This window comes from Solanum stenotomum, chromosome 9 (genome assembly GCF_019186545.1).
Source record: "Solanum stenotomum isolate F172 chromosome 9, ASM1918654v1, whole genome shotgun sequence".
Taxonomy (NCBI): domain Eukaryota; kingdom Viridiplantae; phylum Streptophyta; class Magnoliopsida; order Solanales; family Solanaceae; genus Solanum; species Solanum stenotomum.
Genome location: NC_064290.1, coordinates 4570262 through 4594458, shown reverse-complemented (window position 1 = coordinate 4594458; position 24197 = coordinate 4570262). Strand labels below are relative to the sequence as shown.

At 34.7% G+C, this 24197-nt stretch overlaps 2 protein-coding genes across 2 annotated transcripts; one reads left to right on the top strand and one right to left on the bottom strand.

Moving 5' to 3' along the window:
- Window positions 1–872: 872 nt before the first annotated feature.
- On the top strand, window positions 873–4971 carry LOC125875852 (protein CONSERVED ONLY IN THE GREEN LINEAGE 160, chloroplastic-like). Its single transcript, XM_049556895.1, has 9 exons — window positions 873–1333; window positions 2510–2559; window positions 2640–2715; window positions 2805–2900; window positions 3037–3117; window positions 3216–3307; window positions 3744–3839; window positions 4311–4379; window positions 4788–4971. The coding sequence occupies exons 1-9, from the start codon at window positions 1016–1018 to the stop codon at window positions 4924–4926; spliced, it is 1017 nt and encodes a 338-aa protein (XP_049412852.1). The 5' UTR covers window positions 873–1015; the 3' UTR covers window positions 4927–4971.
- A 1382-nt stretch (window positions 4972–6353) lies between these two features.
- Window positions 6354–13622, bottom strand: LOC125877954 (phosphoenolpyruvate carboxylase-like). Its single transcript, XM_049559246.1, has 10 exons — window positions 13117–13622; window positions 11546–11937; window positions 11312–11396; window positions 10132–10354; window positions 9569–9672; window positions 9386–9473; window positions 9042–9196; window positions 7534–8532; window positions 6863–7249; window positions 6354–6774 (listed from the first exon to the last, which is right to left on the bottom strand). The coding sequence occupies exons 1-10, from the start codon at window positions 13279–13281 to the stop codon at window positions 6478–6480; spliced, it is 2895 nt and encodes a 964-aa protein (XP_049415203.1). The 5' UTR covers window positions 13282–13622; the 3' UTR covers window positions 6354–6477.
- Window positions 13623–24197: the final 10575 nt, after the last annotated feature.

Genomic DNA, 24197 nt, shown 5'->3' with positions numbered 1-24197 from the left:
TTACGTAGAAGGAAATCAACAAAATGAATATCATTACATTATCTTCGAACAGTAACAAATGAGTATTTCAATATGATTATTTTCTTTTTAACATAAACTAATATTTACAACTTCATATTTTTTGTGCTCACTTGGTGCATGGAATGTGGTGGATGATGTAGTACTATTGAGTCTTGTTGGTACGTTCTTACCACACTTATATATGTTGTCGCCCCTTAGAATATGCATTATGGAGATTCCAAGCTCGGGGAGGATAAAATCATCGCATGAATGGTAGGTCATAACCGAGTCGATGGAAGAATCAGTCTACTCACCTCCCTGATCATCTTGTGCAACACCTCCAACTTCCGCTAGCTTTGGCTTTTGAGTTCGACATAAAACTAGTTGATTTTGATGAATCTTAGTGGAGAGAATGAATGATTGTTATAGACGGCTATGTCAGATGTCAAATATATTATTTCCACCGTCCCAATTTATGTGTTGTAGTTTGATTATCCTTTGATTCAAAGGCTAATATTACTGTTAGTTTTGTAAAAGAAAGTGTAAACGAATTTGGGTGAATGAAAGATAAATCATTTTACAATCGTGTCTAAATTCTATCCAGAAATCATTAGCTAATTACTGCTCTTTTGTAAATTGTAAATCTAATAAATTAACTCTATCTCTCTTATGCCCTCAAAATAAAGTGTAATTTACAAAATAAACTTATTTTTTGGTTTCAAACCCTGTGTCCAATATCTAATTTTTAGACTATTCCAAATTCGCGCATATAGAAAACGCTCTTTATCAGGAATTTTTCTATACCTAGTATTTGAACCGAATACATTTTACAAAAACTACTTCAGAAATATCCAATCAAACTTTTTTCATGGCCAAACAATAAAAAGGAAGCAATGTTATCATCAACCAGGGTCCATCCTTATCATATACTTGCTACCAATTGACACTAAGATATTTGTTTTTCCTTGTCTATAAGATCAAAAAACACAACCCCATCACTCCAAATTGAACAAAAATGGGAGTTCTAAACTACTGCTACCTCTCAGTTACTTCTACAGCCACACCCATATCTCAAGATTCTTCAAATAATCCAACCCCATTGTCAATTCCAACACAATCCAAGCAGAAACCTGTGAAATTGTCCAGTGGGGTGGCTGCTACTGGGGACTATGTTGCTGACCCACCCACTACCACTACTAAGCTTAGGAAGTATTGGGGTGAGGATGTGGATCCTCTCACCTCTGATGATTTTATATGGAATACGGAATTTATGGGTCGCATGAAGAAGTACATTCAGGATCCTCAAGAAAATGCCCCTGCTACTGCTGTAAAGGTATAATCTTTGGCCTAATTGACCCTTACTATGCATTCATCTTTTGAGCTGTTCTAGTCATAACTTATGACATGCTTTCTTCACAAAAGATTTTATCTTTTCTAGAATTTGAACTGCTGTGGAAGATTACGTTTACCAATTGTTCAGGCAACTTTTGAATTTTTGGTTCTATTCTCTGTTGTGTTGTTCTGAGTTCAGTTAATGCTCCATGTTTACTTGTTCACTATTGACTTTGCTCCCCCTTAGGAGTCGTTTGGTGCGAGGTATAAGGTATAACAATTCCGGGATAAAATGCAGGATTATTTTGTCCTGTATTTGGTTGGAGGTTTTAGTAGTACTTGGATTATTTATTCCACCATTTATACCATAGTAATGGGATAAGTTATCTTATATACTTGGAGGTCCCGGAATAATTGTTAAGGATAACTTTTCCCCAACCAAACGACCCCTCAAGGTTTGGGAAATACATCGGGTAAATTGACTTGGCTCATCCTTTAAGGCTTGGGAAATGCATTGGGTAATTGACTATAGTTAATAATAAGGGTTAATTAGGAAATAAGTGATAAATTATCTCTTGATTTTCCGAAGTTGACAAGTAAATGTGAACACCTATTTTTAGTATAATGGACAAGTTAAAGTGGACGAAGGGAATATGTTTTGTGATGAAATCTTTTTTTAATTGATAGGCTTCTCTTTATTGGTGCATATCCTGGTTTTCATGATGGGCACTTAACCATCTTGGTCATTTTAATGGTTTGGCAATTAACAAGTTTCAAAAGTGCTCATTTTAATGAACTTATTTGAATGGGAACAGAGTTAAACAAAGGAATGAACACTTTTGAAACTTGTGGTGTTAAATATGTCATAACTTTTATGTGACTATTAGACTTTTGAAACAATGTGATCATAACTATGTCATACAGTAACATTTATGAGGCTATAAAAGCGTCTAATAAGAGTAGAACAACAAGTTTTAGTTAAATTATTTCCAAATTTAGCAAGAGCTCATTCTTTTTGGGAGTGTGTTCTATCTGTGTGGTACTCTTGTATGAAGAACATAAGAAGTTGCTGTTAGCCTGTTGCATTATATGTTGGTCATAATATATGCATGTTGCTTAAGGAGTACCATTTTTTTTCAATGGTTGCCAATATTCTTCTGACTTGATATCTTAACAGGAAGAGATATCAGGATTTCTTAGCTTAAACAGAGTCATGAATCTTGACAGGTGTGATCTTTTTCTTCTTTTCTTTATAGAGATTTAGAAATTCTGTTTTCTTCTAATATTTAATCGCATATGGAGAATAGTTTGGAAGTTGACTTGACCAAGGAGCTAACAGCCCCTTCACAACCTGTTCTAGAACCAGAAGTCGAAAATACTCAAGTATGTAGTGGCTTTAAAACACTTGCCTTCAGCATCTTTAAGCATTAGCCTTTTCTACTATCATTGTCGATAACTAAACTGATTTTCAGGCCCCTTTTACTGCATCTCAAAAATGGCGGCCAGCACCAACACGACGGGAGCAGGAGAAGTGGGGCAAAGCTGCCAAGGCTGCAACTGGGGGCAGTGTATGTCATCGGAACTTGCAATTAGTTCATTGGTTGAAACTTGGTTTATAAGACTTCTTAGCTCACCTTGTTTCTAACTAAAATGATAGAGAAATATGCTTCTCTAAGTTGTAATTCTGAATTTTTTATCATACAGGATGTTATGTTCAGGGAAATAAAACGCCCTCAAGGGGATCCAAAGGTTATGGCTGCTCAGTCAAGGGAACAGTATCTTAAGGTACTTGTTTGCGTTTATTCCGCATAAATCATTCTTTGTTGAGATATGTTGACTTTTAAGTTCACCGTTTTGATTGTTCTTTTTTCTTTTCTTTCCAGTTAAAGAATAAATTGCAGCTTCTCACAGTTGGGATTGGTGGTGTTGGTGTGATTTCTGCTTATATCTCTTATTCTCCTGAAATAGCAATAAGGTAATCCAAAATAGGAATTCCTATATGGCTATATGCTTTAATTGCTTTACGTGTCTACTTTAGAATTACTCGTGTTTGATTTACTATTGTTGTAGTGGGACATGGCCCCTATTTATTACAAATCGCTCCTCCATTTAGTATATTGGTCCCTCAAGTTGTCAGTGAAAATTTTCTAGACGAAGAGAGTCTTAATTTGCTTATTTCTTCTGAAAATGACAATTGTGATAACTGATGAAATGTATGGAATTTTCTCTGACTGAAATATCTTAAGCTGCGAGAGTTCTTTTAATGTCCTCTATCGGGCCTGGATGTTTTTAGCTTCTCTTTGCTTAGATATACTTAATGTAAGGAATCTTTAGTTTTTTAAAATCTGGCAATGTTGCACTCATGCAGAAATTGCGGTGTTAATGAACTGTTGTATTTTTCATTCTTGCAGTTACACTGCAGGGTTGATTGGTTCTTTGATGTACATGCGTATGCTTGGAAACAGTGTGGATTCTATGCTCTCAGATGGACCCAGAGCACTTATCAAGTACACTTTTGATTGTTTATCTTTAGCAAATGGCTCCTTCTATGCCATTCTTGCATTATCTCAAACCTAAACATCATTTGTTCTTTGTGTTGCATGTACGTGTCTTAATGGAGGCGATTGATGCCAATTGAAAATAGGAAGCCCAATTTTCTTATGCATTTTGCATGTGCTACTATTTTTCAGCATTTTGGAAAAATGTTTATGGAGCATCCTATTACCACTTTATCACATTTAAATCGATATTGTCATTCTTGAATTGGAGTTGTACGAGGTCACTCAAATAGTAGTTCTTTGTGAATTGTCAGTTTCATCATTCCAGGATTGGAAGTCATTAACCCACAGTCGTAATAGAAATCAAATGCTTGCATGATAAACGACGTTGTTATTTGTGACTAAGAAAAGTAGCTATATCTCTAAAACGGACTGTTTTGATCTCTGATTGATAAGCTTACCAGAAACTTTTACTTGCAGGGGAGCTGTTGGGCAGCCAAGGCTATTGGTTCCTGTTGCTTTGGTCATGATTTTTAACCGGTGGAATGGGTATGATCTACCACTATTACCACATTGACCAAAAATGTGTCGAGATTAACTGTTGAATGAAAATTTTCTTGATTCAAATGCAAACTTCTTAGAACCTCTTGTTTATTTTCTGAAAAGTACTATTGGTAGCATAATTTTATCTGCATTCTGAACGGTCAAGGAAGTTTGAGCTATTTTATGGGGCTTCAACTTCCTCTCTTAATCTATTTTCTCGCCATTTTCCTGCATGTACAAACCAAAAAAATCCAGTCTAGTTTAACTTTTTTCCGCATTCCCCTTTTCCTACTACACTTGCATCCAAAAAATACCTTAATGACTTCTCTTTCGTCGTTGTAGAGCAAGTATTAATGTTTTTGCATTATGAAGAGTTGCCTATGTATCTGATCTTACAAATTGATGTATTTCCAGGATCTTAGTCCCGGAGTATGGATTCATGCACCTCGAGTTGATACCCATGCTAGTCGGATTTTTCACTTACAAGATTGCAACTTTTGTCCAAGCAATCGAGGAAGGTGTATCAATTATTGGAAATAAATCGCAAACTTAGCTCTAGTTTTTATGATTTTCCATCAACCTCTGATGAAAATAGTAGGTATGCTTCGACTCAAACCTCCCATCTACAACTTCTATCATCTTTTCAAATTACCATGAATCTTAGATTCGAATAAATGTGTTCAAAATTTTCATGTTCCAGTATAGAACTTGTTTAGTCACAGGGAATAATGAAAATCATGCCGTGAGATATCTAGTAAAGTTGTTGTCATGTGAATAGGAGGTCACAGGTTCAAGCCGTGGAAACAACCTCTAGCACACATGCAAGGTAAGGTTGAGTAAAATGGACCTTTATGGTCCAGCCCTTCTCCGGATATACGGGGAGCTTAGTGCATCAGACTGGTTTTTTTTTTCATGTCAAATACTAGTCTGCATGTCTTGTCTCACACTCGATATATCTTGTTGCAGAGGCGAAAAAAGTTTAGGAAGACGTTGGATTCGAAAAATGAGCTACAACATCTCAATTTATCACCGGATGGATTGAACAAATCGAGATTTCCTCGTGTAAATTCTTCTATATACTAGATCTTGCTCTCAGTTTCTTTGATAATCTCAAGTTTCTTATCCTGTTGAAGGCTTATGAATCGTTTTCCACCAAAAAAAATGTGTAAATTCTTCTATATACTGAATCTTGCTCTCAGTTTCGTTGATAATCTCAAGTTTCTTATCATGTTGAAGGCTTATGAATCGTTTTCAAAAAAAAAAAGTGTAAATTCTTCTAGTTAATGAACGATTGTCAGGAGTTCCCATTTTGTGCCACTTTTTTTTATACAAGAGCAAGAGCAAGTTTTTTTTTTTTCACCTTACAAGAGCAAGTTCGATTAATTTTATATGTACATCGATCATATAATTAAACATTTGTTATTCTTGTTAAACAAGAGATAAAAGGTGATCTTATCTCTTGTTTGGTTATTGATTTTCGGATAAGTTATATTATGATTAATTATTAGTATCGAGATTAGTTACTTCAGTATAAATCAATGAAAATGATAAAAATACTCATGAGATCTTTCAAAATTATGTAATTCATATTATCTTTAATATAACAAATCACATTGTCAACAAAAAATAATACGAAGATAATTAATTCCTATATAACTTATCTTCACACCAAATGATCCTCTGGTATCTTTTGAAACCAAAATCGATTTTTATGACTAGTACTAGATTTCCGACTTTTACTACCTCTTGTTTGCCCAGCAAACTTTTAAGTTTGATTTGCTCACACAAAGTAATACAAAAATTATAATGCAAGAATTATAACATAAAATGTATCACTAACATAATGTTTTACCAACGGATGCTTGGCTAAAAAATTCATTCAGTCGTTGGAATTCAACATCAGATCATAATATATCGACTCATTGCGATTTCCAGTTAGACACCGATGATTCCAAGTTTTTTCTTATTCAAGAACGTATTAATCAGAAATCACACACTCAAAATTCTTCAAAAACATTTCATCATTACTATTCTTCAACAGAAACAGGATTCATATAAGTTAAAAGACAATAGCACTTATTATACATACATAATGGCCTTTGCCTTAACCAGTGTTCTGCATTCCAGCAGCAATACCTTTCATGGTCAAGATGAGGGTGTCTTCCAAGCCAGGCGCATACTCGCTCGTAGGATTCAGCTTCACTAATTCAGCAGCTGGTTTGCTTGATTCCATGATCTCCTTGTCTAGATGCGGCCTGACCTTCACATTGTAGTTGGGGTCGCGAATTCGTTTCAATGTGTATGCTTGGCTTACATTGAGGGTCGTAATGTAAGAGTCACGAAGTTTGAGCCTTTGCCTCAAGTATGGATCTCCTTCCAAAAGATCCTTGTGCCCGGCAACCTATGACAAGCAGCGCGATTAAAAGAAATGTTCCATAAAATGTGAGCTTTCTGGTGATAAGGTAAAATAATAGTATTAATTTATGTACCTGAAGGAGAAAGCCCTTTGTTTCTTCGTATTTGGATCTCAATCGCTCTCCAAGTGGCAACAGATCTTCAGATACTAAAAGCTTATCGTACAATGCAGCAATACCAGGGTCTCCCTTAGCGAAGACCATTTCGAGTAAGTCAAGTGTCACTCTAAAGAAAGGCCATCCGTTGTACATATCCTTGAGCATTTGCAGATTTCTTATATCCTTCTCAATAACATGCTTGAATGCAGCCCCAAAGCCAAGCCAGACTGGGAGATGAAACCTCGTCTGAGTCCATGCAAAGATCCATGGAATAGCTCGAAGAGATTCAATCCCACCACTTGGCTTCCTTTTGGCTGGGCGACTTCCAATGTTCATGCGACCATATTCTAATTCTGGGGTTGCCTGCATTTTTGACAAACAGAAAAAGAAAGTTCAGTTTCATAGGCATCAGGCTGAAGGCAAATAAGTTAGCAATGTCTGCAATGCAATTGCCATTCATGCCTATTTTGACTAATTATTAGAACGACTGCTTTCACCTAATTAAAAACTATTGTTCATGTCCCCTTCAATTCTTTGAATATGTTGGTTTCTGAATGTTTTTTTTCTTATACCTCTTTTTAAATTATGATTAAGAGTCATTTAAAAGCAGTTCAAATCAACTTATGAATTAACTTGAATATACTTACAAGGCGGAAGTATTCAACAAATCGTGGATCCTGGAACACAAAAGACCGATACTCTTTTGTAGCAATAACAGACATCTCATCCAATAGGGCACGCCACTCTGGCTTTGGAGCCACAGGGGGGTTCATTCCATGCTCAAGTGTAGCTGCTGTGAAACGCTGAAGAGTTCTAAAGCACAGGTGTTCCTCCCCAAATGACTGTTCAATAACTTCACCTTGAACAGTCACACGAAGTGAGCCATGAATTGTGTCGGGGGGTTGTGATAAGATAGCAAGGTGGGTGGGACCCCCTCCCCTTCCAACAGTCCCACCTCGGCCATGGAACATTGTTAGCTTTACTCCAAATTCTTTTGCCACCTTTACAAGTTCCTCTTGAGCCTTGTACAATTGCCAAGCTGCAGATAGTCGGCCAGCATCCTTACCCGAATCAGAATACCCAATCATAACTTCTTGTTTCCCATTGATACGGTTTCTGTACCAATCTATGGAGAACAACCGAGCAACAGCAGCAGGTGCAGACTCGAGATCAGCAAGCTTTTCAAACAACGGAACAACCCTCAATGGACTTTTTACATGACATTCACGCTGCAAAAGCTCAACGGCAAGCACATCAGAGGGTGCCGTGGCCATCGAAATTATATAAGCACCGAAACTATCGGCGGGAAGTTCAGCGATGACATGAAAGGTATCCAAAACATCAGCGACTTCATCAGTTTTAGGGAGATCAGGTCCAAAAAGTGGACGCTTGCCACTTAGTTCAGATAAGAGCCATTCCTGTCTCTTCTCTTCAGACCATTCTTTATAGGAGCCAACACCCACGTGCCTTGTTATAACATCTAGAACATCAGTGTGTCTATCTGACTCTTGCCGAATATCAAGTCTCACAAGCGACAGACCAAAGGTGGACACTTGCCTTAGAAAATCAAGAAGGCTTCCATCAGCAATCGGTCTGTCACCACAAGCGCATAGAGATCTATAACACAGCTCCAGAGGTTCCAGAAACTGCAGGATAAAGACAACCAACTTTTTCACATATTCAAATCATACAGAAATTGGCATGTCTATTAGCAGATCTGAATGCCATGAAATAACATTTGAGAAATGAGAACCATACTAATTTGGGTGATAAATAAAATCCTAAAATAACCTGTAGAACTTGGCTCACAAATTTGGCGTTGTAGTATGTTATAACTTTGTTAAAGCAAGATGAATATTGTCAAATAAGAATTCCAAAAGCTCGCTTGAGTTCGTTTCCTTATTATCTTACATAAACTATTTTCTCTGTCTTTCAACATTTAGTCAACAGACTATCAGTTTGCTACTTAGACATCCTAATCCACTTTCAAATAAAAAGAACTAAAAATCACATATAGAATCCTAGATGAAAGATCATTGACACACATTGGAAATGAAAAAGATATCTTTTCAGCATGGGTAAATTTGGAATCAAGCCAACAAGTTCTGTATTATTGAAGAGGTGAGCAGAAATAAAAAGAGTTTCTGAAGGACACCTGTTCAAGATTTGTGAATGTCGACTCCTCAGGAACATCAGAGAACCCATTGGCTAGTAGCTGACGAGCGCGTTCCTGTGTATTATATAACCTATCTCTCACATCCGCAAGAAGAACACGGTAGGGCTCATTCGGTGGAATTTTCTTCCAAAATTCTGTATTAGTAGATTAAGCAAGAAGAACAGTTAGTAGTTGAAGGGTAGGAGGGAGAGAGACTCTAGAATATTAGCATCAATAATCATAAAAAGAGAAAGGCAAGGCGGAAGAGAATGATATGTGAGCCCCAAACCAATACACTTTCAGAAAACAAGTCTGGTAGCAGAACAGAGAATGGAGGTAAATACCAATGTAGTGCTTTGCATCTCTTTTGGAAGTCCTATGAAGTTCTTCTGCACGCACACGGAGCTCATCATTGCATCGCCACATTGAAAGCTGGCATAAGCAAAATAAAACGGGCAAGGCAAAAAAATTTAGTACGGGATCGGAGGCAAATTGCAGGCAACAACATCCAGTAACCAATTTGTCACCTCAAACATAAGATCCTCAATCTGAGAGAAATACAGATTTGCAGCCATCATTCTAGCCAATAAGCACACATCTCTTGTCACTTCCGGGGTTACTCTAGGGTTGCCTGCATGCACATCAAAATTTGTTGGTGCCTTCACAAAAACATTCAAACTTGGCATGCAATTACATTGAGCTTCAAGGAGAATATTTTCTTATGTCACTCGAGAATCAGAAGCAAGATGCTTCTACTGCTCTAACCTAATGCATATTGTAAAGCTTTAAAAGTACCATTTTACCATCTAGCTATGATGTTTCAGATACTACGAAATTGTGAATGAATTGAGAACACTTCAACTAAACAAACATCATCTTTTTGTCCCTCAAAGTTGAATCCATGGATTTATATAAGGATACACCGAACTCATTGACCTTTGAGAATTTCAATAAACTAAAGAATCTTAAACCAACCATAAGTTCCGCTTGTATCAGTGTTAGTTCCTTCTAATATGTGCTTAATCTGACTTTCAATGAGTGAGAACACAAAAAATGGAAAGACAATGCTACTTGTAAAGAAAGGTCATACCATCTCGATCACCACCCATCCAAGAAGAAAACTGAATGAGAGGGGCATTGTAGGGAACACGTTCATTTATTCCAATATTCTTCAAAGCAGTGTCAACACGGCGTAGGAATTTTGGCACCCCCTTCCATATTGTCTCATGGAAGTAACTCATCCCCGCCCTCATCTCATCTTGTGGAGTTGGTGGAGTCCTCCTGATTTCATCTGTGCGAAAGGCTGCTTGTATCTGTATGCAGCAAAAGAGAAGAGTCACAGGAATTTATAGTTGTTAATATTCTTTATGCAGAGGATTGAGGACTAATGTGATATTCTGGCAATGCTTAATACCCAAAATCACGTTAAAGGGCAAGGAGTGAGTGGTAAAAATATAGAAATCAAATAGTTCTGACACCTGTTAGCGGACTCTAGATCATTCTCTCCTTATTTATTCATTTTTTAAAAACTAAATACATGCCAACTCTTCTTAATACTATTACAAACTTTTAAATGCACAAAAGTAAAGGTGATCTGGCAGCTTAAACACCTCTACGGAGGTGAATCTCTTTCTTTCCATTTAAAAGCTAAGATATGGTTCCTGAAAGGTCTAGCTTCTTTAACAATTGAACCTAACCAACATGGGTTGTGGTGCACTGGTGGGAGTGTTTCACCTTAACCAGAGGTCTCGGATTCGGGCCCTAGGTATGGAGAAATTTTTGTTGGGAGCGCCACCCCCGAATGGGCCCTGTAGAGCGCGATCCGGATCTAGTTGGAGCTCCAATGTGGGCTCCGGACACCGGGTGGGAAACCAAAACAAAAAAACAATTGAACCTATATTTCTCATCATGTACTAATGATCTTCCTATCCGAGTTTTGTTATCAGCTCTATATATCATCTTCACATGAAGAAGGAAAGAGTGATGCTCCAATATCAATATTTATGCACCAGGGGAGTGAAAACGCAATAAGAGAATACTCTACAACCAGCAGAAATTTACTAAAGCACCGGTCTTGAAGGTGTTTCCTCACATCCACTTTAGCTTAGCACAAGTTCACTAAACAACATTTCTGTACACTAACTTCGTATACCAAATAAAATTTAAGCCTTTTTAAAAACATAAAATTAAATCCTTACTGAAATGGGAGGAATTGGCATGATAGAAAGAGAAGAAAACGACAAGAAAAACCAGCACTATGAACCTCATACCTCTCTTTGTAGAGCCTCGTCTAGCTCCTGCTTATCATCAGGAGTAATATCTTTGGCGTACAACTGCGTCATACAATCACGAATCCTGGACAGCAAGTGGGAAATGAGAATCTTATCTCGACAGTTAAGAAAAAGTAACTGGAAAGGAAAAAAAAAGAGCTGCTCTCTAGATTGAATAGGATATGCTGTTATTTCAGCACACATTTTCTGTTAATTTCAGCAATCGTAACTTACCTTGCATGCTTTTGAAGCAAAGACCTACGAACAGACTGAGTAGGATGTGCTGTTAGCACCAAATCCACCGTCTGGTTCTTCAAAGCATCAAAAACTTCTTGGGGTGATTTGTTTAGCTGTCCGACGAGCTTCTTAAGAGTCTCTTCAATGTCTGATTCAGTTAGTGCAGAAGCCTCATCCGAAAAATCACGCTTTTTTAGCTTACTTCTTCGTCTGTAAGCTATCTGAACCTCTTCAGCAAGGTTACCCAAGTTAAGCATGTTAGAAAAGGCTTTGGTGACTACAATGGAATCCCCAGCATCCAAACTGGTAAGCATACTCCCAAGCTCTTCCAACTTATGTGGGTCATGCTTCCCTTCGTATTCAGCAGATAGTTCATAACACTCTTGAACCTAACACAATGTAGCACCACAGTAAGTTCCTTCCACTTTTACCAGAAATCGCTAATATTTTGTAATGATTAAGACCGCAGCACCTACAATTTACCGTGCCTCGCAAAGATAGAAACAACATGCTTTTTTCGAAAGTAAAACTTTGACTCACTTTTATCCCAGATGAACATTCTTTGATAGAGGAAGACATTAAAGGAGATGTGAGTACTACTCAGGCCCCAGGGACCAAAGCTAAAACTAATTTAATAGAAGAACAGAACAGATGGGGCCAAATCAGATCATCGTAATAGATAAGGAACAAGGTGAATATAAATCTTTTGTTTCTTCTTTTCATAAGATAGGGAAGTTACTTTGCACATATTTAAAAAGAATACTCTCCCTGATTCAAAGGCTAATAGAGACTTCTCCTTAATGAGTCAGGAGAATCTCACCGTCACTGAACTAATTCAAAATGGCATAACTATATGTCTTAGTCAAATTAAAAGAAGCTCCATCACCCTCAACAATCCATTCCCTCCTTTTTATTGGTTCTTACACTTAACTCAAAACATTATATATGCTCTGAACAGACTAAGGACTAACAAAAATAACACATTATGAGAATTGCCTAGTGATTGAAACCACAAATTATGAACACACTACCGGTCTTAAAGATTCCACCCAACCCATTCACCCAAAAAATAAAAATAGTTTAATTTGAAAGAACACCCAACTCAAAACCTTTTTATATGCTAGTATAAACTAGTCAAGAACTAACAAAATCAAGCATAATGGAAATTAGCCTAGAGCAACTATACCACAATATTAATAAAGTACCAGCCTTTTCCACACATGCCACATAAACGTTAAAAAAGAATGCGAAAAAAAGTTACACAATAAAGATAAATACTAACTGACAAAACTTGGTATAATGGAAACTAGTCTAATGCATTCAAACCAGAAACTATGAATAAAGTACCACTCTTTTCTACTCACACCACATAAACATCAAAACAGTTGCAGGAAAGGAGCTGAACAGAAGCTGATAAACACGAAATTAAACTAAGTACCAACAAAATTAAGCAAAATGTATAATTATCACACTGCATTCAAACCACAAATTATGAAGAAGCACAACAAAGGGTTTCACCAGAAGTTAAAAAAAGCACACAAAAAACCTTAAAAACAAACTAAAAGTACCGTTTCTCGAATATCCTCTCCATGCAAATCCTGCAGAATATCAAGAAATCTGTCAAGCAACAAAGCATCATACTCCACAAGCTTATCATCCTCTGAGACTTTCGCCGGTGCTAATAGCCTCAATTGGGCATCAATTGAAGCCATCTTCTCAATTTTCCGACTCATCTTCGAAAAAAAAAAACACTCTTTTTACCAACTCTTTCTTCTAGACTTTTCTAAGTAAAGTTGAAAAAGGAAAAAAAAATCACGGATTCTTCCACCCTTTATCACGGAGAAAACTGGGTATCAAACAATTTTCAGCATTAACTTAAAACATTCACAATTTTTTTCAAAAATTTATGAAAAGTAAAAACAGAGTGAATAATTATTTATGGGTAATCTCAAGATTCCCGTGAAGGAAAAATCCAGAAGAAGTAGAAAAAAGAGAAGATTAATGGGGTCACGAGAGAGTAGGAGAAAAGGAGAAGTGATTTGAAGCAAAGTTGCAGAGAATTTGGGATTTTGTTTAAGCTTTTTTATAGAAGAAAGATGTGAAGAACAGAGTGGAAAGTTCTAACTAAAAATCAACAAGAGTCCAAATTAGTGGAGTCTTTCTTTAATTATGGGAACTTTATGGGTTGAAATTGAATATAAAAAAAATATATATTCCTAATAGAGGTGGAATATTCCATGGAATCATCTTTTCATGTAATTTTTTGTTGGTCTATGTCTACTAGGGACTCAAATTCGAGATTTCTAGCTAATTATAAAAATTTATCATACTTATCACCTCATTATAATTTATGTAATTTAACTCTTATTTAACGATTTGTTTGGTCATAATAATCATTCAAACTAAAAATCGAACAATATTTCATTTTATTTGAAAATCAGTGTTAAAAGCTATCACCTCTCCGTTAACATGACAGTTGTTTGGAATTGATATTCAATCTAAGGCTATTTTTGTCAATTTATGCTTCTCCACATGTTTTTGTAAGACGCGTGTAGTAACCTCTTTGAATAAAACAGTCACATCATAGCCTCTTCTTTGCTTTTAATGTTAGTTAACTTATAATTAATGGGTAATGTTAAATTATTAGAAAATTTGGCAAGAATTTGGTTAGAAATTTTTAAAAATTATAATATTTTTTTAATTTTAAAATAAATTAATCTTTTTTCCATTTTTTAGTTAAAATATATTAAAGTTAAAAGAGTAAAATTGTTTAAAAAGGTAAAGCCATTTTCTGGCGAAAAGGATTTTTCCATAATTAATTATTATTACTATGACAATAAAACCCTGCTTGTACGTTTAATTATTGTGCAATTTGATTGAATTTAGAATTCTATCAATATCACAAAATTGAGATAGATAGAGTAACATATTTTATTTGAAAATGACGTAAAAAGTATTATAAATCATAATAATTACTACTTAAAATATGTAAAAGCCATAGAAATTTGTTTGACAGTCGAAATTCTATCGATGCCACATAAATTGAGATAAAAGGAGTAACATATATTATCTAAAAAAATACATTAAAAATACTATAAATCACAATAATTAATAACTTAGAATATTTACATATCATAAAAAAAAATTAATTAGCTTTCGAAATTTCATTTATATCACATAAATTGAGAACAAAATAATACTCATGTCCCAATTTATATGACTTACTTTCTTTTTTAGTCAGTCCCAAAAATGATGACACATTTTTATATTGAGTAATAATTTAACTTTAAAATATTTATTTTACCCTTAATGAAATGATTTATAATCACATAAATTACTATTATTCATTTTAAACCACAAGTTTTAAAAGTATTTTTTTAAACTCCGAGTCAAGTTAAACTATCTCCACATAAAATGGAATAGAGAAAGTAACATATACTGGGTTCGTGCCAACACGAACTCCATTACTTAGTAAAATTACAAGTGTTTAGAATCTATGACCAAACGTCTACTTAAAGTTTTTATTCCAAATTATTTTTATTTATATTTATACATTATTTATCACTATATTTTTGTTTACTTATACATGACTTTCAAAAGTTCTTGGCTTCCAAAGTTATTGGCATAATAGTATAATCTTTTCTTGTTTCTTTTATTTATTATTTATACATTTCTTTGACACTTGGCCGTATGATATTCTTTGCAAAATGTTTGAATAATTGAAATTTGTAATTTTGAGATTTGGTCACAAATATCTTAGATTTTATTCTCTCTTTTTTATTTTTCCTCTTTCATAAATATTAAATCAAAACTATTTTATTCTACTTCATGACCCTGTAGGATGATTTTGAAAAAGTATATCAATTGATGTAATATAAAAACATTTTAACCATTTCGGATGAATAACATTAGTAATAATGTGTACTAAAAAGAATATCTTCTAAGAGATATTTTTTGTTTTTTATTTTTGATTTACAACTTAACTAATTTAGATTGTCTCATTTTAGTCAATGCTATTTATTAAAAAGTGACTTTTTCTTTAAATTTATAGTTAAAAAAAGAAAGTAAAATCAAATTGAATTGTGACATTTTATTTTTATTTTAAAATAAGAATCGTGACCAAACGGTTCAAGCAATAACTGATTTTGACTCATTTAATTGATAGTAGTATTATTTTTGGTCTTATAAATGTTTTAAGGACCACATGTTGTGGTCGGCGCTTCTTTATTTTCTTTTATGGGTACATTATATATAAGTACTTCCTCCGTTTTATTTACTCGACTCTTATCTTAAAAATAATTATTTTTTACTTGATCGTTTTAGTAAGTCAAGAGAATTTTTTTTTTAATATTGTTCTCATTAAGCAAAATCAAACTCAACTCGTCCGACCAGGGGTGGCTCTATACTTTAGAAAATAAGGCCTTTGCCTTAGGCCCCCAAATTTCGGGGGCCGCAAATTATTGTCAAGAATAAATTATGTGTTCAAACTTTTATAGAAAAATTAATTATTTATGATAAAAAAGTATAATTTTTTTAAAATAAATTATTTTATCCACTTTAGCATCTTTTGTACTTTGTTAAAAATAAAAATTAATAGTGAAAAGTGTTGAACAAAGTGAATTACAAATTCTTTTTTATTTCTTTTTAAGTTTTAGTTTCAAGCATTGCTATAAGCATATTAAAATGAGGTATATCAAGTCATCAACTTCTTGAGTCAAATTCTATGGTTCTAACTCTTATTTTTATTTATTATTTATCAACTTATTTCTTATAGCATTATGTTAACAATACATATAAATTGTCTCACTTAAAGCATGTTTTTCAATGTTGAGTTGATAAAATCATACCTAAAACTAGTAACTGAAAAAACAATATTAAGTATTAGTAATTTTCATCTAAATAGTGTAAATTTTATTTTTTTTTGAATAAATACATATATGAAGTATATTTATATTTTAGGCCGCGAATTGAAATTTTGCTTTAGGTCCCCAATTACGTTGAGCCGCCCCTGCGTCCGACCTATTTAAGCATTCATTAGCTCAACCCTTTTCAACCCATTAAAAATTGGGTTGATACGTAACCCAAATTGGCTCATAAGAAGTCTTGTCAAAATTTTTTTAAAAACTTGTTTTTCAATTTGATATGTTACATATAGTCATAATAAAGAAAAACTAATTTTCTTAGGTACTAAAATAGTTTAAAAGACAGATAAAATGATTAAATTTAGTAAAAATTGGGTTGGGTCTTGACCCGATTATTGTCTTAACTCATCATGACCCGTCCAAACTTAATATCACCTGCCCAATTGTCACCCCTATGATTTGGCATGCAACATGTACAACAACATGCTTGGTTAATTCCACAAGTGTGGTTTGGGAAGGGTAGAGTATACACAAATCCTACCCATACCTCATAGATAATAGTAATAAATCCTGCTTGACAAGTTTGAGAAAAAAAGGGATACACATATGGGGGCAATAGCAACAACAAATTAATATGAAATGGAGAGTGTTACACAACAATTAGGTGAAATACCATTAGCAAAACTGTAGCACAAAAAACACTAGTGAAAGCAGAAATCAAAGATCAATAAATTGCAAGAATAGTGCTAATATTACTGGTAAGAAGAAGGTCCAAGTATGACCAACAAGCCTATCTCGCAAGGAAGTCAAAAACACTCAACTACCAATTAACTTTCTACAGTAATTTGTAATTGTCAAACTCTCATATAAGGTCATGTCATCAGTAAGATCAATACACGTCAAGTCCTATCTAATCACTTTCCCTCAATACTTTTTCGGTTTGATTCTACCTCTCCACTCACACCTCCTCACCGGGGAATCTACACTCCTCCTTTTCACATGACCAAATCAGCTCAACCTCACGCATGTTTCTTATCTTGTTCAGTACAGAGACCATTCCTATCTTATCTCGAATATCTTCAATCTTAGTCTTATTTCTCCTAATATTCCACACATCCACCTTAACATTCTTTTAATAACAAGAAATACTGATACTTAATTACTATAAAGCAATAGCAACAACAAATTAATAATAAATGGATAGTGTTACACAACAAATAAGTGAAAGAACAGTAACAAAATTGTAGCACAAAAAACACCAATGAAAGTCGAAATCGAAGATCAATAAACTACAAGAACAGTGCTAATACTATTGGTAAAAAGAAGGTCCAAGTATGAGCAACAAACCTATCTCGTAAGGAAGTCAGAATCACTCAACTACAAATTAATTTTCTACTGTAATTTATGATCGTCAAACTCTCATATTTAAGGTCATGTCATCAGTAAGATCAATATGCGTCAAGTCCTATCTAATCACTTTCACCAATAATTTTTCGGTCTGACTCTACCTCTTCTAGCTCCCCTTAGTGTCAACCACTCACACCTCCCCACTGGGGCATCTATACCTCTTTTCACTTAACCAAACCATCTCAACCTCACACATGTTTCTCATCTTGCCCAGTACAGAGACCACTCCTATCTTATCTCGAATATCTTCAATCTTAATCTTGTCTCTCCTAATTATATTCCACATATTCACCTCAACATTCCTTCTTCATAACAAGAAATACTAATACTTACTATTAACTTTTTTTTTTGTTCTTATTATGATCAAATTCGTATATTTTCCGAATAATCCAATCAATTTATCCTATGAAATGTTCCATGGAGAATAAATAATATTACAAGTATAATATAGAGAATAAATAAGGCATGAATTATAAGATGCTCTTATCAACATTATATTACGTTTATCCTACTTTCTATCACGTATAAAATACGTAACATATAAAATTATGGGGTTGGACCAACCTACCCTACATATGTGTCCCTCGTATTGAAGCTTTTGGTTCAAAGTTACACACGTCCATTCAAGAAAAGAGCAATCCTCAGCAAAGGAAAAAATATGGCCATACATAGCTGAGTGACAAAGAAGTTAAAGATCACAAATGTGAAGTAAAGAAGGGAGCTAAGAAAAAGTACTTGTCCTTACTGACCAACTAGCTAGTACTACTATATATGATTTGTCCTTACAATCTTATGAAAAGTCAATCTCTTTGCCTTATTTTTGGGGGCATGCATTGACAACTTCTAATTTCTTGAAGGGGCAAATGGGAGGAACTAACGTGATATTGACGAAGGTTTGTGATGGGATGGATAAGATTCCTTTATTCTTAATCAGACATCTGAGATTCGAGTCATAAATAAGAAAAAATCATGTAAGGAAACACTTTCTCAAGTCTTACACGACGTGTGAATCTGTTTAATCGATTCTCTAATGCAGATACCGAATATAGGACGGAAGAAAAAGAAGATATTGATGCTTATTTTGTCAACATATACTATGCATGGGATAAGAAATTGGATTTGAATTGTACCAACTCTTTGTTCTTTCAATGAGCCCAGAGTCCACAACCAATTTGGCATGTTCAATATTTTCTAAAGTTTGGGAAATAAAATTTCGACTTAATTGCATGAACAAAACAAACAAACAAAAGAGAAAAGGAAAAAGATCTATCGAAAACTACTAATATATGTTGATCTTGACTAGAATTTCATTTAAAAAGAAAAAAAAAAGGGAAAAATCCTTATAATAGAACTGTATTATTACACATGATGAAATAATTAAATTGACCATTCAAAAGTGATATACATTTTAATGCAATGACAATGAATGGTGGCGATTAAGGGTGACAAAATTAAGGAGAATTGGTTTTGTAGGGAGCTAACAACTTTATATTAAAAAATATGATTTTTTATGAGATATTTTATTTTTACATATATAAAATTTCAAAAGATTATATTTTCCTATTAGTTTTGTAAGCAGACAAAAAATCTTAACCCCTCACAACATTAGCCGTGAGAATATAATTTGTCCATTAATTAATTCAACATATATTGACCTGCTCAAATTTGGTTCATTTAAATTGAGTTGATTCAAACTATGTATTTTAAATTGATTTTTTTATATTATATATAGCTATAATAAAGAAAGAAGAAAAAGTTTAAATAATTTTGTTCGATAATTAAATAAATTATTACAAGAAAATAGATAATGAAATTAAAATTTAGTAAGAGTTGGCGTTATGTGTTATGATCCATTTTTTACAATAAATCTAGTAAACTCATAGATAAAGTTAGGTTCGACGGAGCCAGAATTTACATTGAGGGGTGTCAAAATACAAAGTAGTAAGTATTGAGTTAGTTAGTTAGTTAACTAATTAGTTGATATGTCCACGTCATCATTAGTTAGTTAATTGGTTTAAGTTGTTAGAGTAAGTTGTTATATAAATAGAATGCACTTAGTTGTAATAGTCAGTTTTCCAATTCAATACAAAGCAGAGCAGTTTCTCTTTCATTTTCTCTCATACTCCTTCAATGGAGTTCTGTAGTTCTTCAGCATATTAGCTGAATCTCTTGTTCTTGATCAACATTTGACATGGTATCAGAGCCACGTTGCTCTTACTAGATTCGTCATCTCTGTTTTTCGGTAGTGTCAATTTGTCTCTCTGTTGCAACTATTTAAAAGTTCATTAGATCTTGCAGCCATGGTGGAAGTTACATATCCCAATACTAGTTCTACAGCAAACAATGTTATCGATGTAAGTAATCCTCTTTACATTCATCCATCTGATGGTCCCAGCCTGCCTCTTGTTCAGGTTGTTTTTGATGGAATCGGTTATAGATCTTGGAGGAGAAGTGTAATGAGATCCCTCTCTGTGAAGAACAAGTTAGGTTTCATTAATGGTGAGTGTAAGAAACCTGCACTCAATTCTCTTTAATATCGATAGTGGGAAAGATGTGATAATATAGTCACATCTTGGATTCTCAAGTCTCTTGGAAAAGAAATTGTTGATAGTGTAGAGTATGTTTCTGATGCCTTAGAATTGTGGAAGGAGTTGGAAGACAGATATGATAAAAAAAATGGGGCTAAGTTGTTCCAGATCCAAAAGGAAATTAATGATTTGAGTCAAGGTGTGCTTGACGTGACTGTGTATTATACTAGGATGAAGAAGTTGTGGGAAGAATTGAACAATCTGAGTGCTAAAAATCAATGTAGTTGTGTGTGCAACTGTGGGCGAAAAGAGAACATACATAAGGCAGAGCAGGATAGAAGACTCATTCAATTCCTTATGGGATTGAATGAGGTGTATACTGTAATCAGAGGTAGTATACTAATGATGAATCCCTTGCCATCTATGGCCCAGGCTTTTGCTTTGTTAGTTCAAGAGGAAAAACAAAGGGAATTCAAGCCAAATAACCAAATGTTTGCAGAGGCATCAGTGAATTCTTCTATGCACACTAACTCATCATGATCTTCAAGTGGAAGACAACAATAGTTCAGGACTAATTTCTCTCCCACAAATAACTACACTGGCAAACCAAGATCCTTCTACAATCATTGTAAGAAACCAGGTCATACTAAAGAAAGATGCTACAAGCTGCATGGTTATCCTCAAGCTAGTACCACTGGGAATGGACAAGGTAACAATGGATACAATAATCAGTTTCACAGATCTACTAAGGGAAAAAGGATAGCAACAAATGCTTTTGGGATAGATACTGAATCTAACACAGGAAACATAACTGAATCCTCTAATTCTGGTCCCAATCTTACCAAAGATCAGTATGGACAACTCCTCAATTTGCTATAATATTTCCAGTTGGGATCTGCAGGAGAAGCTGCTGAAGATCAACTTGTGAGTGGTGCTGCAAATTTTGCAGGTATGATAGTTTGTAACTCATCTGATGTTTTTGACAAACTTTCATGTGGGTGCTTCAAATCAAAGACTGACTTATGGATACTAGACTCGGGGGCCACACATCACATGACCTACAATAAGAACTATCTTTCTGATATCATTTTCTTACCATATTCTTTGTTAGTTAGCTTGCCTAATGGATACAAGGTGAAGGTAACTGAAGTTGGAAGTGTAAACTTTACATCAAAGATCACATTGCATAAAGTTTTTTTCATTCCATCCTTCAAATATAACTTGATTTCCATCAAGTCTTTGGCATTTCATCTTAAATGTCTTGTTTCTTTTTCTAATTCCTTTTGTATACTACAGGGCCCTTCAATGAAGAGGCCTCTGGAAATTGGTAGAGTACAAGATGGACTTTACCTGCTTTGCTCAACCTGTCTGAAAAAAGGCTGCCCCAACACTTCTTTGAAAACCTCAAGTCAATGTGCTAATTTGCATAGTACTGCTGAAGGCTATAGATGCCCTTTGTCTGATGTTTCTTCTCCTTCATGTCATATCGCTCCATCTGTAATGAATATTACTCATAATGGAAATAATTATGTTTCAATACCTAGTCTGTCTCATTCTTCTAGTTTGTCTCGTGAAGTTAATGTCAATACAGACCTCTTATGGCACCACAGGCTTGGACATGTTCCTTTTGCAAAAATGAAGAATATATCCTCAATTCCTGTGAAGTTCTCACCTAAGAAACCCTTTACCTGTACTATATGTCCCATGGCAAGGCAAAATAAGTTGTCATTTCCCACCAGGACTGATAAAACTACCAAGATTTTTGAGCTACTTCATGTGGACTTATGGGGACCATATCATGTGGCAAGCCATGATAATTTTAGATATTTTATCACCTTAATTGATGACTTTAGCAGATCCACTTGGACTCACTTGTTAAGCTGCAAGAGTAATGCATTACACATTATCAAATCTTTTGTCAATATGGTTGAGACTCAATTCAAAACTACCATAAAGACCATAAGGACAGATAATGGACTAGAGTTTGTAAACCAAGAATCCACCCTCTTCTTTCAATCAAAGGGAATTATTCACCAAAGATCATGCCCTTACACACCACAACAAAATGGTGTAGTAGAAAGAAAACACAAATATCTCCTAGAAACTGCTAGGGCACTCCTTTTCCAATCCAAACTACCTATTAAGTATTGGGGAGAATGTATATTCACATCAACTTTTATCATTAACAGACTTCCATCTGATGTTCTTTAGAACAAATGCCCTTTTTCTTTATTGTATGGCCGAGAACCTCAATATTCTCAAATGAGAAGTTTTGGGTGCTTATGCTATCCTACAATTCCCAAATCCCATAGAACCAAGTTTGATCCAAGAGCAACCCCACATGTATTTGTAGGTTATCTATTTGGGACAAAAGGTTATAAAGTACTAAGTATGGCTTCTAACAAGATTTCTGTGTCTAGGGATGTTACATTTCATGAGACAATTTTCCCTTTCTCTATGACTCAATCATCTTCCCATGTGGTAGATGGTCATTTTCATGTTTTTTATTTTCTCAATCCTACGATTGTTCTCTCTGATAACAATTAGTGTAATCCTGAATCTGATAATGCTAATATGCAATGTGATCCTGATCATGCAGACACTACAGTTCCAACTGAGTTACCACCACAATTTGTTCCTCCTTCACCAGACCACATTCCATCCGTTAGAAAGTCTGCCAGAGTACACAAAACACCAGCCTATCTAAATGATTGCCTATGAAATATATCTCATTCCACAACTACGTTACCATCTCATTCACTACATGCATCATTTTCTAACCACCATCATATTACCTCTGAGCTTCTGTATCCTGATAGCCAATCCCTTGTATTGAGTATCTCACATGAAAGTGAGCCATCTTCATATGATATAGCAGCTATGGATCCTACATGGCAGGCAACTATGACACAAGAACTATCTTGCCTTACATGAAAATGATACTTGGGATCTCATGCCTCTACCCCTTGGAAAGAAAGCTATTGGGTGTAGATGGGTATATAAGATTAAACACAGAGCTGATGGTAGCATAGAAAGGTACAAAGCTAGGTTAGTTGTTAAGGTTTATACTCAGCATTATGGAGTTGACTACACAGAAACGTTTTCACCTGTTATTAAGATGACTACTATGAGAGTTCTAACTGTCACTGCTGTAAAGAAACACTGGAACATTTATCAATTGGATGTAAATAATGCTTTTCTCCATGGGGAGTTAGATGAAGAGGTTTACATGGATATTCCACCAGGCTTGGATATTCAGACTAAAGGACTAGTTTATAAGCTCAATAAGTCATTATATGGTCTAAAGCAGGCTAGTAGGCAATGGTATGCTAAGTTGTCTGATGCCCTCAGTTCCAGAGGATACACTCATTCCTTAAATGACTATTTTCTATTTTATAGGAAAAATGGCTCATCTACTGTCTTCATAGCTGTGTATTTGGATGATATCCTATTGACAGGTACTGGTCTTGAAGAAATTGATAGTCTCAAAGGCTTTCTCCATAATCAATTCAGAATTAAAGATTTAGGGAAACTGCATTATTTCTTGGGGTTGGAGATCCTTTACACTGAAGTTGGTTTGCTTATTTCACAAAGAAAATTTGTGCTTGATCATCTCAAAGAGTACTATTGTTCTGAATTATCCAGCCTCACCTCACCACTAGATGAGACAGGTAAGCTTAAGACAAATGAGGGGAAGCCTATTTCTGATCCCAGTGCATATAGAAAATTAGTTGGGAAACTTAATTTCTTAACTAATACCAGACTATATATTGCTTATGGAGTTCAGCACCTTATTCAGTTCATGCAAGACCCCAGAGAACCATATATGAAAGCAGCATACCATATGCTAAG

Coding starts and splice junctions, on each gene's coding strand:
- LOC125875852 (XM_049556895.1), top strand. CDS start 1,016: ATGGGAGTTCTAAACTACTGCTACCTCTCAGTTACTTCTACAGCCACA. Junction 2,560..2,639: donor AGAGTCATGAATCTTGACAG/GTGTGATCTTTT, acceptor TATGGAGAATAG/TTTGGAAGTTGACTTGACCA. Junction 3,118..3,215: donor CAAGGGAACAGTATCTTAAG/GTACTTGTTTGC, acceptor TTTTCTTTCCAG/TTAAAGAATAAATTGCAGCT.
- LOC125877954 (XM_049559246.1), bottom strand. CDS start 13,281: ATGAGTCGGAAAATTGAGAAGATGGCTTCAATTGATGCCCAATTGAGG. Junction 11,938..13,116: donor GAGAGGATATTCGAGAAACG/GTACTTTTAGTT, acceptor ACATTGTGTTAG/GTTCAAGAGTGTTATGAACT. Junction 8,533..9,041: donor CATTCACAAATCTTGAACAG/GTGTCCTTCAGA, acceptor TTTATCCTGCAG/TTTCTGGAACCTCTGGAGCT.